The 19,277-nt window shown below is 48.0% G+C and overlaps 1 protein-coding gene across 6 annotated transcripts in view; it reads right to left on the bottom strand.

The window, feature by feature from the left end:
* Positions 1-7,169: 7,169 nt before the first annotated feature.
* Positions 7,170-19,277, bottom strand: part of LOC110674836 (RE1-silencing transcription factor) — a 54,910-nt gene continuing 42,802 nt past the window's right edge. Inside the window, exons 1-4 of one of the 6 annotated variants that reach the window (XM_021839314.1) lie at positions 17,837-18,309; positions 10,849-14,841; positions 9,906-10,770; positions 7,170-9,812 (exon numbers count right to left, since the gene is read on the bottom strand). In XM_021839314.1, the coding sequence (XP_021695006.1) occupies positions 9,390-9,812; positions 9,906-10,770; positions 10,849-14,841; positions 17,837-17,976 (5,421 nt within the window). In that variant the 5' untranslated portion in view covers positions 17,977-18,309 and the 3' untranslated portion in view covers positions 7,170-9,389. Of the gene's footprint in view, positions 9,813-9,894; positions 10,774-10,848; positions 14,842-17,836; positions 18,310-19,277 lie in introns of those variants that run through there. The other 5 variants (XM_021839313.1, XM_021839316.1, XM_021839317.1 and 2 more) reach the window with 5 other exon arrangements.

Below are 19,277 nucleotides of genomic sequence, written 5' to 3'. Positions count from 1 at the left end.
CCAATTCGTTAGAGTCGATACACGATATACGAATGCAAAAATGGCAAGTTTGGCAAAGAAAGCTCTCAGTTGATAACTGTGGAAGTGCTGTCCCAGTGAGGACGTAATGCCAAGAAGAAAAAGGAGAAGGTCTTCCCGACAAATCCTCCACGACCACAGCAAATATTGTAAATTTTGCACCCTATCGGACGCGACGATTTGTAATCGTCGCCGGTGAAACCGTCGCCAAAATCGTCGCCAGCCAAGCAACCGCTGTGAATTTGACGTTACACCAGTCTTACCAACACAATGGCAAATCACCTCCTTTGATTTATTTTCTGGCATTTGATGTTTCCCCAGTCTTGCCAACACAAAAGCAAAGCACCTCCTTTGATTGGTTTGCTGGCGATGATTTTTTTCAGTCTGTTCGAAAGTTGACGGCGCGTTTTGTTGTGAATGAAACAGACAATATTCCCTTCATCTTCGCGCCGGAAGACTCTGCCGTGCTCCGCGATAGTTCTCGAAAAGGGTTCTGCTCCCCGGTGGCAAACTGGGGACGAAGATATCACCGTGCGACAGCAAACTTTCGATTACTCGATTCCAATGGAAGCTGTAGGAATCCAAACAGAAGGATGAGCCAATCAAGGACCTCTTGCACTCTCGATCAGCGGCGATCTTCCGGATTTCATCGAAATTCTTTTCGCCACCCTCAGCCAACCACGAAACCGGAAGAGAGCAGGACCATTTTCATATCCAAGCGGAGCACCACAGCAGCCACAGGCGATAGTAATGAAAAGGATACCCACCGTTGTCGTGAAAGATTCCGTAGTGCTGGATCCCTGGCTGTATCTCTTCATCAAATTAGTAGAACAATGATGATTGACGACCAGCAGCAGCACCGAGATGGTTTCCGGGATTGTTTTGATGATTCCAGCCACGGTGGAAGTGGCGGATGAAAACATAAATAAAGGTATCTGTCATGATTGACCCGAATCAGCTGATCAAATATTCACCACAACGTGGAGACAAAAATCATAAGAGAAAAAGGAGTATGATAAAAATCGGAGAGAAATAAATTGTAGGAGACCGTGGGGTATAATGTCGTGCCGCCAGTTTTTTACTGTTTTTCAATAGTTAGGGGCTTCAAAACATATGGGTTCCTTGGGAAAGTTTGTTCAGTAAATTGACAGAAAGCATATAAGCCATTGAAAATTTTTCACGGAAATGGTCTATTATGCGCATGCTGTTCAAATCCTCACATGAACCTCTCAGCAAAAAATGATTAAGTTTGCATCACATCGAATCATAAATAGCCATTTGAGTGAAATTTCATGCCAGCAAACGTAGCAGACATTAGAAATAATTAATCTTCTGCTTAGATTTATCAGCAACTTTGGAAAAAACTGCTCCGCCGACTGAGGTTTTTAATAACAGTTTACTTTGAACACAATACTTTTCACTTTTTCAGCCATAAAAACGGTGGGCTGCATTTGACGTTTCGTGAGAGGGGAATCTGGGCTGCATATGACGTTGATATTTCTCCTCTTCGCGAGTCTCTCTCAGGTCTGAACCAGACGATTATAAAAGTCGAATGTACATCTGATTTTTTCTCGCTAGAAATTACTATTTGATCCATATTTTCATAATCGGAAGGTTTTAAAATATTCTATCGGTGAAATTATTTCCATACATTTTGTATGGGCTGGAAATGCGCCGAAAAACGAGGTTTTCATGGTTTTTAGTATGAGAAATAGAGGAAAATCAAAATTTCACCGATAGAATATTTTAAAACCTTCCGATTATGAAAATATGGATCAAATACTTATCTCTAGCGAGAAAAAATCCGATGTGCATTCAATTTTTATAATCGTCAGGTTCAAACTTAGCGTTCTGCGTAGTAGACTGCACTCAAAAAAATCCAAACGTCATTGCCTCCACTTCACCTGACTAAGATAAAGATAACTAAGCCATTCATTACCATCAAATAGTGAATCGGTAATTGTTACTGAGGTTACCTATCGCACTTACGTGCAATTCACGTAGGTGCCTAAGTTTATTTTGACATCTGCATATTGTATACGTATACATTCGGTATTGAGCGCAAATCCTAAGATGGCGCCCGCTTGATTTTTGAAGAACTTCAGAAGCTGCTGAACTTTAAACGCTTCGTAAAGGCTACCGGAAAATCCACGTAGCTCTTACGTGTAGCGCCGGTGGAATGGACGAAGTTCAAAAGTTCATGCGTTCATTATTGGATACTCATGATTAACATAAGAGCTACGTGAAAAGTGCAATGGTAAAAAACCACGTATGTTTTCACGTAACAATGACGTTTGGATTATTTTGAGTGTGGCCCTTAAACAAAAAAGTTGAAAAATTCAATAGGGCACCCGCGAGATATGTGCCTTAGGGTTAGGGAAAAGCTTTCTCAAAAATCCAACTCGTTTGGTTGCTTCACCAGCTGGCGTATTCCATTCATAGTTTGTATGGTATATTCGTTTCAAATATATTGGAAATTGACCCTACACCACTGTTTTGTTCAGTATACTAGTAGATCCCATTCAATTGAGCCCAGAATGACAAATACGCTAGTTGATACCCTAACGAACATAATTGCAGAAGGTTGTATCTGAAGCTCATTTTCATTAAAAATTTTAGTTTTTGAAAGTTAGGCTTAGATCAGCACTTTCGTACAATCACATAAATGCATTCGCCTTGTGCAACAGTTCGCTTAGCGTCATAGGTGGCTATCCCAGACAAAAAAAAATGTACGTATAACGAAATCACCTGGAGGCTTTGTATGTGCAAAATTTCACTTATAAGATGTCGCAAAAAGGCCTTCTACGTACAAAAGTGGAGGCGATATGCGTGCATATATTATGTGATGATTAATAACATACAATCCGAGTGTATTATTATTCTACCGATCTAACCTGTGATCAAATGCGACTTAACTTATGATAACAAATGGTGATTTGACAGTTGCTACGGATTGATCCGACTTACTTTGTACGAGTGTACGGGATGAAACAAAATGTACAAATGAACTCAGAAAAGAAGTGTTTTATGCGAGGAAACTCTTCAATCTGACGAGTTTATCCACTGTGTTTTGCGAGTTTGATGTAATTAGTATGAATAAACGAGTTGTAACCTGAACTTTCATGCGATTTCTGGTTGTCTGGGATGATGAGCTTAGTGGCTATCACCAAGCTGTGTTGAAGAAATGCAATAGAGGTCCCCAAGCAAACTGCCACGAACACCAACGTACAATCAATCTTACACAAGTCGATTTCCTCAGAATGAAAACGTATCGATGTTTGTTTGACGTTATTGAGCTTTCGGTCAACAGCAGGCCAACAAGGAAGTGATTGTTTTGCAGCAATTCTGTTTATATTTGTATTCTCACAGCAAACAAAAGCAATGTTGTGACAGTTCTCACAGCAAACAAAGAAAATTTTGTCAACATTGCACTACTACGCAGGCAATTGGATTGGTCTATTCAGTATTGCGTGAGCTTTAACAAATCTACTTTAGTTAGCTCAAACACTAACTTTCTCAATTTTAATCATGATAAAACCACAGACAAACAGACGTCACACTCTCACCGATGCCCATCGACAACCTTTTTAACGGCCGATTCAAATATATGGTAGGTGGCCAATCCACCACCCGCTGCGCTCGCATCGTTTTTGTTCGCGTTTGACGTTTACACACTACCGCCATCTGTTGGTCCATCGGCCAAACACACCGATTTTAGCATTGGGCGTACATGTCATCGTGACTATGATTTTGATCGGGATTTGATCTAAGTGTTACGTCTGTTTGTCTGTGATAAAACCTTCTACAACATTGTTTGCCATGGTATCAAGTAGTGGTTTTGATATTCTGGGTTCAATTCAATCAACAATTTTCCTGAACCTTACAGTTGATGATGTGCTGTTTCACATATGTTCAAGCTGGGAATTCCATATTAAATTCAATTCAAATGCGCAGCTCATGAAACGACCAAATGAGCTGAAATTTTCAGAAAGTTTTTCTCTAACCCTAAGGAATAATCCTGAATAATCCGTGGAATTATACAACTTTATTTTTCTTCCATACTGAGCTGGATCACTCTATTGAATAGAGCAAGTATAACGTAGTTTCAGTAATTGGTCGTCCTTGGTGACCGACTAGCATCGAGAAGCATTGGAAGAATTTTCCGGCCTCTACAGTGTCCAACTGGTCAATCTGGAGAGATTGAGAAGCAACGAATTGTCTCTAAATTGTCGCAGAGATGCAAAGCCAGCATAGTGTCAGCAAGTACATATGCGACCAGCATTGAGGTTGACTAAAGATGACAAAAAACTTCAACCAAAAGTTTCAAAACGTTTTCATCCGCAATGCAGCAAGGAACTGCTTGAAAATTCCACCACAATAATTGACAGCGTGAGTTATTCCCATGAGACTGTTTAAGCAATGCCTTCAAGAATTTCCATCAAAATACATAAAAACGAAACTCTTATTTCTTGATACTTCAGAAATTCTACAAGAAAACATTCAGCGAACTTCGTGATTCAACTGCACCCACTACTCCAGGGCCGACAGCGGGTATGCAACGACAGCAATTACGAGACGAACTAGCGCTCCATATGGGCACAGCAGTTACGCAGTTTCATGGGACAGGTCCCACGTCCCGGCACCGGATACCAAAGCTGCGGTATTCCTACCGGCTGACAAGTGTAATAAGCATCCTAAATCAGAATATTCTGCCACAGTACTTGGAAGCCGTGGAGAACCTTGATAATCTGCAGTTTATCGTGTATTCATCTACAGTAACTCTAGTTACGACGTTGGGATTGCGAGCGAGCTCTCAAGGCCAAGCTGACACTCGTCCCAATGCACAGAAACCCGCATGGATGCGATCACCACATTGCGGTCAAAGGTTGGTCGATTACACAGTACAAGCACAGACAAACAGACGTCACACTCTCACCGATGCCCATCGACAACCTTTTTAACGGCCGATTCAAATATATGGTAGGTGGCCAATCCACCACCCGCTGCGCTCGCATCGTTTTTGTTCGCGTTTGACGTTTACACACTACCGCCATCTGTTGGTCCATCGGCCAAACACACCGATTTTAGCATTGGGCGTACATGTCATCGTGACTATGATTTTGATCGGGATTTGATCTAAGTGTTACGTCTGTTTGTCTGTGGTACAAGCAAGGGGATTGATCAACGAGGCTAGTTTGTCATGCTGCTGAAATTGTTAGGCCCGTAGAGTTCCGAGATCTCAGAGAAGTCGACATTACTGAGATCCTCGACATCCATGTACAGCGATTGAGTGCTCTTGCGAAACGATTGCAACGTTATGGAGAATGTTTGTAGCGGAAGGAAAAACAAGTTGGAGTTCTACAATCGCATCCGAAATGACAATGTCTTGACTTTGGTGAGGGACTTCCGGAGATTCGCGACGTTTCACAATTTTGGGCCAATTTATAGGAGAACCCCGCCGAACACAACGGCGATGGGATGTGGTTAGCAGAACACGAGAGACAGTGTAATGGAATCGGAGACATAGCCGCGATCATGGTAACCGCTCATGATGTACGTGGAAGGAGTCTGGGCTCGATTCTCGGATCTTTTTATAATAAAGATTCCCTTGACTTCCTTGGGCATAGATTACCATCGTACCTGCCACACGATATACGAATGCGAAAATGACAACTTTGACAACGAAAACTCACAGTTAATAACTGTGGAAGTGCTGATAAGAACACTAAGCTGAGAAGCAGGCTCTGTCCCAGTGAGGACGTAATGCCAAAAATAACAAGGAAAAGAAGAACTGTTTCCGCGTCAACGAGCAGGAGGGGATTCGGACTATGGTTGAATGCGAAACGTATAAATACTTCGGATTCCTGCAACTTATAGGTATTTGCCACACGATGACCAAGATCGAGCTGCAGGAAAAGTTCTTGTCTCGTATCAACTGTATTTTGAAGAGTTTTCTGTTTGCCTGCAACAAGATGAAGGCGATCAACACGTTTGCTGTGTCCCTGTTGACGTCTAGTGTCGGGGTGGTAAAGTGGACCAAGACTGACTTGGAGGCGAATTGCATGGAACGCATCCCCATCAACTGGAGCTCGAGCACATCGATAAGGTGGCGTCAAACACGTGGCTGGTGCGGAGTGACTCTTCTCAGAAAAAGAAGGATTCATGGTAGCCATCCAGGACCGGGTAATTGCGACAAAAAAACTATTGGTAGTACATACTGCACGAAGAAGTGAAGGACCGCTGTAGGGAGTGCAATTCAGTAGGGGAGACTATCGAGAATGTCGTAGCCGGCTGTTCAGTACTAGCTGGATCGGCCTACCTCGATCACTACAACGAAGTTGCCAAGATTGTACACCAACAGCTTGCTCTTCAGCTCTTGTGCCCTACTACAGATACCTGTCTGAACCGGTTCTGGTAAATAGTTTCATAAAACTGTACTGGGATCGCAAGATCATAACGGACGTCCTCATCCGTGCCAACCGCTCCGACATTGTGGTTTGCGACAAAAGGATTAAACGAGTTACACTCATCGATATCGCTGTACCGCTGGACCACAATGTTCAATCACCGTTCTCCAAAAAGATGACTTGATGAAGGAGTTGGAAACAGATGTGGTACCCAGAGGACGTCCGTGTGGATCGGGTAATCCTCTCAGCGATCGGAATTGTCCGGAAATCTCTGTTAAAGTCCCTAGACGAGCTGGAATTGAAGAAGGATCTTCATGGTATCCAAAAAGCGGTGATTCTTGGAACCTGTAGTATAGTGAGACGGTTCCTGAACCACCACAACTGAGAAGCTCATCCAGAAGATTCATTGGAATTTAAAGCCCGATTAATCAGATTCATAGAGCCTAATCCTCTTTGGTATACAGATCCTTGGGCAATCTGTGAAAGGTGAAAGTTTCCAGTATTTTTTTTTTGCTGAGAAGTGCAAAAACTTTATAATAATAATATAATTTGTGAAAGACATTCTTCAACAAAAATCTAGGGATGCCTAATATAATGACCAAAAATTAATTGCAAGCTCATAGGGATTTTAGCGAAGGTTACTACATACATGCAAAATTCACCCCATTTAATCCAATTTAGAGTAAAATACCATAGTATTAGTTAGTCTTTCGGATATGACAATGTATCAAACAAACATAACGATTTCATCTTTTCAAAAGTTTATTGATATATTTCAATCATAGATCATGTTTTATTCATATATATAATATATAAGTAACTATGCTTTTAAGTTATAGGTTTAGTTTTGAATCGTAGGTTTCGTATTTTTCCGACATGATAATAGTGTTTCTGTGTGTTTTTTTTCTTCTTGGCTAATTATGTATCGTTGTTCATCATCCATCATCAAAACAATAGAAATAGCAAATCGTAGGCACTAAACCCTTAGGTATGAATGTGTGTGTGTGTGTCTTTCGTGTAATCATGTTTGTTAGGTAATAAGTTAAATATGCTTTGCCTCCCTTATCAAATCACTTTCGTTTTTTATTTGCTACTTTGCTAACGTGTTTTTTGGTTTCCGACTGCCCCGATTTAAGGCAACGAATCTTTCTATAGGCGGGGCAATTCTGATTTATTTTGGATCTATCTGTATGTGTGGAAAAAGAGGTTTACTGGCGAAGAACTAAAATGAGACACGACTTGTTGTGACTTAGTGTGAGCAATCGTTCTCAACGTGGTTCTCCGCGGAGTCTTCGGCGCGCTCGCAAGCACTTTGTCTTCGATGGCACTTGAAGGTTTTTTTGTTTCGTTTTTTCTAAGGTTAGATTTCTTCGTTTTGTGAACATAAATATCGTACACACGTTGACTTGCGTTGTTCTGGTTTCCTTTTCGTTTTTCTCTTCAGTTATTATAAAGTTATGTGCACGTAAAATTAAAGTTCCGTTTATCTTTGGATTTTCCATAAAGTTGATTTCATTTAAGTTAAAACAAAAAAAAAAGTCGTTTTCTTTGCCCTATGAATTGCACTCAAAAAAATGTTTTGCCCCATTTGACGGTGTGGCGCCGACGATTTCCGCCGGCGATCGCACCGCGGTTTTCCTTCTTTCGCAACTTTGGTTATCTGCTGTATATATTGTTTCGGTTAAGTCTTTTCACACGCGAATCAATTATTGAAAACGTAAAATTAAATTACTAAAAATTGGTTTTAAGTATCTGTATGTACAACTATCGTGAGGGGGAGGGGTACTAGACTTTTCGCTTTATAGGTGGGGAGAAGGAGGACAAACGCAAGGTTGCTGGAGAATCGCTGCACGAAGGCTCAGAGCCTACTTTTCTTTTTCGGGGGAAATATTCTTACTCGCTAGTTGTCTATATAAGGAGGAATGATTAAAAATCCTTTTTTTCTACAAGAGGCACATCCGTTTCGTCCGCATGTCGGCAAATTATAAACTAGTATGCACGCACACACTTTGTGTATTTTTTTTTTGTATACAATAATTGTTAAGGTGGTAAGAGCGATGGGAAACCTATAAAGTTTGTATTAAAATTAAGCAGTTTGGTTTTGTTTGTAAAAATAATCTATGTCTACTACGAGCTAAAATTAAGTACCAAGCATTTCTTTCCTGCGTAAAAAGGGAATGTATAAAGAGAATAAAACAGTCTTTTAAAAAAACGCTGACTTCTACGATCGGGTTGAGGTATAAAACATAAAACAACTAAAACAAACTCCTAGAGAGAACATCTAACTAAACTAATGAAACAAGCATGGTGTTTTCGTTCAGTGCAACAAATGGGCTCGCAAAGCCCCAGTGGAGGAAAGATGGTCGCCCACCTTTCAGCCGCTGGTTCGAGCATTTCTATACAACAAATTTTGATTCTCTGGCATGTACTGCTCCCGTTTCGGCCGCAATCGTGCGGTCATGAGCGTTTCTAAGTACATTTTCATCACTACTAACTGTTATAAGCCACTTCGGTTCATGCGTAAAAAGGCTGCTCCCTAAATATAAATTACATCGTCGCAAACGTTGCACAGTTCGCGTTTGCTCTGGCTCGCTATTACCTATCAATAGTTGAAATAAATACCTACCAAACTACACAACCCTTACAAGCTACGCAGTTGTATTTTTGATTTTCGATGTCGTTAAGGCAATTTGCATTCAGTTAGAATTACTATTCCGTGGAATTTGGCGCTCCAGCTCGCGTACCGCTGCAATCAAACCATATTCGAGGACTCGATCACGCCTAGAGAGCCGCCTGCTGCGATCCACCCGCTGTGTCGGCGGCGGCGGCTCATCGTAGAAATCTATTTACACGCAAGATCAATCGTTTCAAGGTGTTGGTGTGGAATGTGTGTGTGTGGGGAAATCATGTAAACCAAAATGACTAGAATCGCTGCTTCCCGGCGCCGGCACGCACCGGCTCTTCCTACTTCTCGACGCCGAGCAGTTTGGCCGCTTCCGAGGCGGACCCGAGCAGCATCCGGTTCAGAATGCCCTGGTCGTTGATGCCGAGCAGGTTGCTGATCAGATCCGAATTGCTCAGGAGCGATTGCTTGGACCGGGACAGCAGGGCCGGATGGTCCTGCTCGTCGTCGCTCAGGTCGGAGCTGTTGCTGTGGACGGCCGCGGCGGCGGCGGCGGCTGCACCGGCGGCTCCAACAATCTTCGACAAAATGCCGCCGATGCGACCGCACTTGTGCTTCCGCTGGTGACGCAGCATGCTGTGCTTCAGGGTGAACCGCCGTTGGCACACGTCGCACTTGAAGGGCCGCTCGCCGGAATGCGTACGCATGTGGCGCCTCAGATCTTCCGTCGACCAGAAGCGACGCAGACAAAAGGCGCAAATTACCTGTAGGCGAAAGAAAAAGCTCTTGTTAGTACTTCCTGCTCATCCGCGAGGGCACATGTCGGCGTCGTTGTTTAAAACTGACCTGCGACCTACCTTCCGATTGGCGTAGTCGGGATACTTTCCACCCCGACAACCTTCGCCATTGTTGCCGCTCTCGTCGTCGTCGGGCGAGGCGGAGGGCGCTTCGCTTTCCGCCTCCAGCGTTACCTTGTTCATGAGCAGGGCAAAATCGTGGGCGTGAGCGAGCTTGATGTGCTCCAGGCAGGAAACGCGATCGACGAAGGAACTGTCGCACAGGTGGCACTTGAACGGGAGATCCGAGTTGACTGGCGGGATGCTTGGGTCGTCGAGTGGCATGTGGGGCTCCGCGGGATGCTCTTCATCGGCGGAGGGTTCTTCTTTGATTTGCGGTGGACACGGTGGCGCTGGGAGCGGTTCAGGTTCTTCCGGTTTTGGTTGCTTGGCATGCTTCTTGGGTTCTTCTGTAGGTTGAGCAGGTTGGGGCTTGGGGCTGACTGGGCGGGAAGTTGGTGGTGTGGCTTTGGATTTGGCAATGGCTTCGGCAACGGCAACCGGAATGGGTTCCGGCTTCGGGTCCAGCAGATCATCGATTGGCACCGGAATCGACATAGCCGATTCAACGTCACCGTGCTTTCGCAGCAGGTGTCGATCGCAGTTGGACTTTGTAGTGAACAGCAGTGTGCACTGCGAACATTTGAACGGTTTCTGACCGGTGTGCGTGAGGATGTGGCGCCGTAGAGAACTGGACCACGGGAACATCCGCTGACAGTACGGACAGCTGACCCGATTCGGAGCCAAACTGTAGGCGGATTTCTTCTTCTGCTGGATCGAGGACGGATTGGGATCGTCCGTTCCGGAGTTGTTGCTCTCCGAAGCCGAGCCGGACGCCACCAAGCCCTCCTCATCGCTCTGGTCCTGCGACAGCGGAACCTCAGGTCTGCTGTAAGAAAAACCTTTCATTAATAATATTCCAAAGATCTTAGACGCTAACTACGCATGAAAAGTCGAAATTTACCTAAAGTAGTTTTCGAACGCGACGTTTGTTGCATTGTCCACCAGCTTGGACACCGGAACCAAATCGCCTTCCTCCTTGCCGCTGTCCACATCCTTGGCAGCTTCCTTCTCCTTCTCACGCTCTAACTCCTTGCGCTGGCGCATCGCTTGCTCCAAAATCCCCTCGGCCACAGCCTTAGCCGCTTGCTGTCTCTGCTCCTTACTCTCCTCCAGTTTCTGCTTCAGAATCTGATGCTGAAACACCGGACTCTCCTTCTTCGACGGCCTCTCGTCTTCCGATTCGTTTCCCTTGCTCAAATCCTCCGGCTGGAATTCCTCGTCGATGACCAACTCGCGCTCATCTTCCTCTTCCTCATCATCCGCTCCGTGTCCATTGTTATTGCTGGTGCTGCTGTGGTTGGCACTTGGTCTTTCCATTTGCTGCTGCTGATGCTGTTGCAGAACCTGTTGTTGCTGCTGTTGCAGGAACTGCTGCAGCTTCTGCATCTCCATTGGCAGTCGCTGCTGATGTTCGTCATGGTGCTGCTCCAGCGGTGCGTTCGGACGCTGTCCTTGAGCAATGATGTTCTGAAGCATGCTGCTCATCCCACTTCCTTCCCCGGCGCGTCCTGCCTTACCCGACTGCTGAGCCAAAATGGCGTATTTGACCTGCTCGGAGATGCTACCGAAGGGGGACGCTGCAGTGGTGGCCGCCGGCATCGACGGATGGTGATGAGCACCGGCCATCCCAGCGTGATGACTCGCTCCTCGACCGCGCATCATGTGGTGGCCGCCGCGCTGTCGCTGCGACCAGTACTGCGGATGCTGCTGCTTGATATGCCGCTCCATGTTCGAGCGCAGTGTGAACCGGGCTGAACAATGTTCGCAGGCGAATGGGCGTTCGGTACGGTAGCGGCGTTGCTTCTGCTTTGGCATCAGGACTCCGTTCTTGATGACCATTTTGACGGGTCCGTTTCCGAGGGGAATCGTTGGCATTTGGGGGGGTGGTGGTGGAGGTGGTGCCTGCGGCGGTTGAGACTTGTGAAGGTGATTTGGCAATCCTTGCGGCGATGGTTGAGCATGCTTGGACGACGGCAGCGGCGAAACGTGGTTGGCGTTCACGGACAGCGGCGACTGCTGAGGCTGCGGCTGATCCTGCTGTTTGGGCGACTCAGATGGCGAAAGGAATGGGTTTCCGATGAGGCTTCCGCCGGACATTTGCGGTAACATGGTGGGAAACTCTTTGGGGAAGAAGTTTTTCATGTCCCCGAGGGCACCCGGTGCGCAGAGGAGGGGATTGTTGAGGAACAGTGGAAGTGGGAAAGGCATCGCTGGGAAACCGCAGCGACTGTACAGCTGGCTGAGCTGGAAGTAACGAGTGGGATCGGTGAGGGCTTCGCTGAACAGCTTCTGCTGCATCAACTGCAGCTGCTGTTGGTTCTTCTCCAGTTGAGACAAATCCAGCTTGGGCATTTTGGCTGGCTGTTGCTGTTCTTCCTCGTCTTCGTCTTCGGCGTCGTCTTCCCTGCGACCATCATCATCCTCGTCGTCGTCATCTTCTTCATCCTCTGGTTCCGAACGTGGATGATCGGAGTCGGCATCGGGTTCCCGACGGACGACCAAAGGTTCCGGCTTTTTGCGGAGATCCAGCACACCTCCGTAGGACTTTGGTTTGATCTCCTTCTCGTAGTCTTGATCCTGAGGGGGAGTCAGCTGATTGAGCTTCTCCAAACTCTTGACCTGAATCTTGGCCGGAGTGGTTGGCATTGGGTTGCTATCGATTTTGGTGACTAGGTTCATCGGACTTGGCATGAGCATGTCCTTGAGATGGGATACCGGAGTGCTTCGATCTGAAGGATGGTCCACGTCGATGTCCCGATCGAAGTCTCCCGGTGAGGTGTCGAACATCCGCAGCTTTTTGAGCGGATCTTCGCAGGACGAATCCTCCGATGGATGGTAGATGATGGCGCGCTTGACTTCATCTCGGCTAGCCCGTCCGTGGCGGTTGCGGAGATGGCGCTCGCAATTGGCCTTGGTTGTGAAGGCGTAGTTGCAGAGGGCGCACTCGTACGGCCGATCCCCGTTGTGGGTTCGCATGTGCCGGATGAGGGTTGCTTTGTCGTTGATCAGATACGGACACATGTTACAGCGGTACGGTCCAGGTCCGGCGGCTGAGACGTGGATGCGGTTGTGTCCCTTGAGGGCGCGCAAGTTCGGGAAAACTGCGGTGCACAGTCGGCACGGGAACTCGCCGCGGAGTTTCATCTTGCGGAACTCGGCGGTGAAGGCATCCTGAGCCTCCTCTTCATCCTTGAGGGGAGGGTAGGGGTCCTTGTCCAACTGGCGGAAGAAGCTTCCCGAGGAGGTCACATTGATGATCGACTGAATGTCGGCGAGATCTTTGGTGTCCTGTTGAGCGGGGAAGTTGGCTCCGCTGTGGTGGTAGTAGGTCGTCGGTTCCTGCTTGATCTCTCGGGACATGATGGGAGAGGAGAAGGACTTGTCCAACGAAGAAGGTGTCGTCGGGGCTTCCGATACGTTCGATGACATGTTGGTAGACATGGATTTGTTCTGCAGGTCGAGATTGGCGAAGAAGTCGTCCCGCTTGACTTCTTCCTCCGAGGAACCTTCGCTGGTTTTCCATTTGCGCTTTTCTCCCACAACGCTGTTGTCCGACACGCCGCAGTCCTTCATGTGCATGTCGAGCGTCTTCGAGCAGGGGAATGCTCGGTAGCATTTGTCGCACTCGAACTTCTGGCTGGTGACGGGAGTTCGGATGCTCTGCTCGCAGACGCTTTTGGCGATCAGGGGGAACTTTTCGCTCGAGAAATCCACGAACGTCAAGTCCTTGAATCCGGGCATGATGTTCTGGTAGTTGTTGTTGCCGCACCGGTGGGCATTCAGGGCCTTGTAGCTTTTGAACACCACCTCGCAGTGTCTGCACTTGGCCGGAATCTGCGGATGTTCCCGGTCCATGTGATTCTCCAAGCTGACCATGCTGGAGAAGTCGTTCCGAATGCAAACCGGGCAGCAGAACTTCTGCACACCTTCGGTTACGCTTCCGTCCAGGATGTTGTTGTTGATGGTTCGGATCTTGCGCTTGTAGTGCACGTTCTCATCGGAGTTCTTCCGCTTTCCCTCGCCATCGTAATTGCTGCTGTAGATGTTGTTATTGTTGTTGGCAAGGCCACTGCTTCCGCCGCTGCTGCCTCCGCTGTCCGTTGACCCGTCGCTTTCGTAGCTTTCCCGTTCCGATTGCTTGTGGGTTCGCATGTGCCGGTGCATGTTGCCGTTGGTGGTGAACGTCAGATTGCAGTACTTGCAGTTGAACGGGCGCTCTCCGGTGTGGACGAGGACGTGCCGATCCAGCGAGGACGCCGAAGAGAGCACCTTGGAGCAGATCTTGCACACAAACTGGCCTTCTCCGTTGTCTCCGGAGGCGCCGGTTTTGCTGTTGTTGTGCGACCGGATGTGCTCCGTGAAGTCATGTTTGGTCATGGAGATTGTGTCGCAGATGGGGCAAACGTACCGTTTGGTCACTTCGCCGCCCTCCGTCGACGGTTCGTGGTTGTTGTTTTCGACATTGGCGGCCGCTGCTGCTGCTGCTAGGTGCTGCTGTAAGAGCGTGGTGCCGCTGCCGTAGTTGTTGTTGTTCAAGCTGTGCACCTTCCTTCGCAGCATGGTTTCCATCAAGGCGTGCAGGTTCTCGCTGCGGGCGCTGTGGCGGGCTTGGTGAAGTACCGAGGCGTGCCGCGATTGCTGCCGGCGGTCTTCATCCGAGTCGACATTGTCGGAATTGTCGGCACTGACCATCTGGTGCTGGCTGGGATGGCGGTGATGGTGGTTCAGGGCTTTGCTGAGGAGATGATTGTTGTTGTTCAGCGAGGAGTTGTTGGCATCGCTGGCGCTGCTGCTGCTGTTGATCGTCCGGTTATTGCCGGAGCTGATGTCCATCGGTTCCTGCGAGGAGTCCGAGTGCGCTGACAACCGGCGGAGATCCATGGCGGGTTGTGATCTGTTGGAGGAAGATGGAAAAGAAGTTCGATTAGAGGGGTTGGGTTGGTTTGGAATGTTCAACGGTGTGCGGTACAGTAGCTTGGTGCAGATAAGGGTTTGATTGGGTTCGTAAAACTTTGAACGTGACCTGGCTCAATTCGGAAGGCGATTCGAGTGCTGTAGATAAGCCGGTTGGGGTGCGTTCGAGTGTTCGATACTTAGGCAATAACTGATATGAAATTCATCTTCTTTGTGGAAAGAGACTCAAAAGCGGATACTTATACTACTCGAATCCTGAACAAGGTTCTACGCGAACCTGGTTGAAGAATCTACTGAAATTATGTTGAGGATTCTACTCGAATCATCAATAGGACTCTTTTTGTACCCTGAGCAGATTTCCGCTTGAATTTGAGCATTATTATGTTCAAATTCTAAGCAGGATTCTGTTCGAATCATGTACAAGATTCAGTTCGAATCCTGAACGGGATTCTGTTCGAAATCTGAACTGGGTTCTGTTCGAATCCTGAACAGGATTCTGTTCGAATCCTGAACAGGATTCTGTTCGAATCCTGAACAGGATTCTGTTCGAATCCTGAACAGCATTCTGTTCGAATCCTGAACAGCATTCTGTTCGAATCCTGAACTGCATTCTGTTCGAATCCTGAACAGCATTCTGTTCGAATCCTGAACAGCATTCTGTTCGAATCCTGAACAAGATTCTGTTTGAATCCTGAGCAGGATTTTGTTCGAATCCTGAGTAGGCTACTCGATTCCTGAAGGCTACACGAAATGTGTACAGGATTCTACTACCAAGACAGTAGGCTGAGCACGATTCTACTCAGATCCTGAGCACGAATCTACTCGAATCCTAAGCAACTCTACTCGAATCCTGAACAGAATTCCACTCGAATTTGGAGGAACACCTTTCTCCACCTGTCTAAACCTAGCTCAAAGAATTATCATCATTTCAAAAACCCATCGCATCAAAATCGATGAAAATCGCTTTTTGTATGAAGTACGTGGCAGTCTCCGGTACACAATCGCAAGTACGAGTAATCCCATCAATCAATAAAAAAACGAATCGCAAAAGAGCGCGACATCCGTCAGTTTGTCACGACAGCGCGGAGAAACCATTATCATTGACCGCTGTTTGTGATTATCATCATCATCATCATCGCCATCGCCATCACTGGAACAGAAATCGAAGTAGGCCGCTCTTGCGCACGTCGTCGTCGTCCTCGTCTTCCATCTTCTCCAGGTTGTGATCAATCACTTATCAGTTCTGCCTGTAATCCAAGGAGAGCCCACGGGGGAAGGTGTAACGCTGATAAGAGAGCAAGGGTGGTTGCATTGTGTTTAAAGAGTGGGTTATCTCCATCGTACCAAGACTTATTATTCATCCGGAAGAGAGTGGTGGTTTTGCAATCTGCGTGCACGTCAAGCAGGCGGCGCATCGAGATCAAAGGCGGCCACGTCAGCGTCCGGAACGAGCCCCGTTAACCGACGAAATTTAGATCACCTTCAGCCCGCCCGCATCCGCGCCTTTATTTGAACGGCTCCGCGCGGGACAGATAAGAAGATGATGGCACCGTTCGTTCGTCAACTGATTCATCATCTGTCACATCGCAGCAGGCGGGCGTCAATCAGCTCGGAGCAAACATTCGATCTGTCACAACGTGCGACGATAAAAAATCCCCTGTCGGTCGGGAATCGAACTCGGTGATAACGGGTCGAAGTCCGGAGCTCTGGGAGGCGGAGCGGCAATGACTCCTCGTGATTGATCGGTTCGCTACGTGCAACATCCGGAGCAGTTCCGAGGAACAGAGGCGTCGTCGTAAAATCCAAATTACCGGTGACGCGCGACGCATGTTTATCGAAGAAGATAAAACAGACTTGGGGCTCTCGGACGAGAGTTGCCGATGCACCGGGTTTGTTCTCTTCTTGGAAGGGAGATTCAAGGGAAAGTGGGGGTAATATAGCCATAGGTGGCGAAATGCGCCTACTTTGATTTGGACTAACGACGTCTTTCATAACACCAAAACATCCGTAAGTAACGTAATGCCACGCTGAAGTTACCTGCAAATCGGAACCTTACAAATGCGCATTTTTCGAATCAGCTATTATTGAAAGAGCACATAATAACGTCTGTCACAGCTGCAATCGCTTTCTTCCCTAAGATGGACGTTATGCCCCCGTTCTCCTACCCATAGAAGGCGTCATCACGCACGTAATTTATGGTTCCCCTAGCCGTCCTGGTTACAATCTCGACGGGTGTCGGTGTCGGAGGCGTTAATTTTAATCGACTGCACCGCGCGCGGCTTGAATTCTTAATCGACCACCGGAAGCTGCGCGCTCTGTCGCGCCTCGTTTTACGACGATTTTCTCGACACAGAAATTGCATAATCGAACGATTTGGTGCGCGGGCGAACGTCACGAAGATGCGACTGTGCGCGAGTTCGCCGCCTACTACGCTCATCATCGCGGCATGCTTGGATGGGAAAACCCTTTGTTTGCTCTCGCCTTTGCGAGACTTGGCGCCGCGTGGACTCGAACCGAAAGTGAAGTTCAAGGTTGAAAATGCCCCCTAATGGAAGGCGAAGGGGAAAAAAGTGGCCAAAGCGAGGACAATGGCCGAATCTGTCTTCTTCTGACGGCGAAGCCGCTGAGACGAGATTAACTCGCGTTTCGCGTCATTTGCGGTAGGAAGCGAATAGGAGAAGGCAAACCCCTGCAGCCAACGCAGATTCGCCGTTGATTTAAGGAGGAGACAGCGATGGAGGAGTGGAAAATGATTGAAGTGGCATAGAAAATTAATAGCAGTCACGCAATCACGAAAATTTCGTTCTGCCGTCGCTCCATCTTCTTGCTGGATAGGTGGACACAAGTTCGCGGGACGGAAGGGACAGACGGAAAGCAAATTAAACTAATCAGAAAACTATGCTTGCAGCGATGGGGAGCTGGATGGAGATGATTTCGCCTTTTTTCTCATCTAAGAAACTTTTCTACGGACTCACCTCGACGAGTTGGATCGGTGACGGCTTTGTTTGTCTGTCGTTGCTATGGCAGCGCCTCCCGTTGAACGGCCGCCTGGAGTGCTGCGCCTACTAGATCTTCTCGACATTGGACGACGGGCAGATAGCGCGCAGAGTGTCATCCATGAAACATGGAACGGAACCGTAGCACTTCCACCTTCACCTTCACCTGTTCTTCCCAAGCACTACACACAAGACACGAGAGAGACACGGACTGGACTGAACTGAACTAAAACCGAACCGAATCGAGCCTGAGCTCACACCAGGTAAAACACGTTTGATCCTGACGGAGAGATCTCCGCAACTGACCTCATCTCTCGCATCGAGCTCACTTCGAACCCTCCGTTCTGTTGATCCGCACGGCAAGAGAGCAACCGACTTTCCTCTTCCTCTCGAGCTTCCCGCGGCTGTATGGGTGCAGGCCCCAAACCGAACTCGCATACACACAGAGAGACAACCGGACCAGCAGAAAGGAAGCAGAGAACTACTAGCTCTACGGGAAAAAGATACACCTGCTACCGACCGTCACCTCAGCCGTCGTCCACATCCACCTATACGGGGAGGGAGCGCTGCCTGTGTCTGTGCTGAACCCGCTCAACGGCTACATAACGCAAAAACACCTTTCCGCCTTCCCTGCACATGACCTCGGATGTATCTCCCTTCGCGTCCCGAACCCCTACCGATCTCCCACCCTCACAGGAAGAAGACAGCGGAAAGAGAAAACGACGTCCCCTCTGCTGAAGTCGGGCGAGGGAGTCTCGTCGTACACCACCGGATGGATCGACAAAAATGTCCAGAGTCCCCGGAACGGCCTGGGAGCCTTCACACGCACACTGCCGTTCTCGCCGCGCGCCAGACAGTCGGATCAAGCTGCTGCACACGGACGGACGGACGGAGGCGTAATAAATCTCTCCCCCTCAAACATCACCCGGGTTGTTCCGTTGTTCCCGGGGGTGGCTCAAATTCAGAGCCTTGTGTTTTTCGCCAGAGCAAGGACACCCCGGACTCGGACAGTCCGGAGGGGGAAATCTATTGATCCGTTGCCATGGCGATCGCTCGGGTCACCACATAAAATTGCTACTCCCAGTAGGCTGGTGGCTGCTGCTGGCTTGCTGTGCGAGAGGACGCGACAGGTAACTAGATTTTCCTCTGAGGGGGAATCCTGGCGAATCGGACAGGCATTCCGGAAAGCAGTCATCCGTGAAGAGGATGTGAGCTGTACGGGGAAGGAAGGGCGGCACCGAAGCGAGGGAGTCGTTGTTGGAAAACAGAAAACTGCCGTCCGTCAGTAATCGGATTAGATGGGAGGGCGGCGGAGGTGGGGCGTGGATCACGTGAAACGACCGGTGTATAATAATAGACGCTGGTGGACGTTCGCTTTGTTTGCGTTGCTTTTCCGAAAGGGAGTTGGTTGGAACGGCGG

This window comes from Aedes aegypti, chromosome 1 (genome assembly GCF_002204515.2).
Source record: "Aedes aegypti strain LVP_AGWG chromosome 1, AaegL5.0 Primary Assembly, whole genome shotgun sequence".
In the NCBI taxonomy this organism is placed as follows: Eukaryota; Metazoa; Arthropoda; class Insecta; order Diptera; family Culicidae; genus Aedes; species Aedes aegypti.
This window is presented reverse-complemented; position numbering and strand designations above follow the sequence as displayed.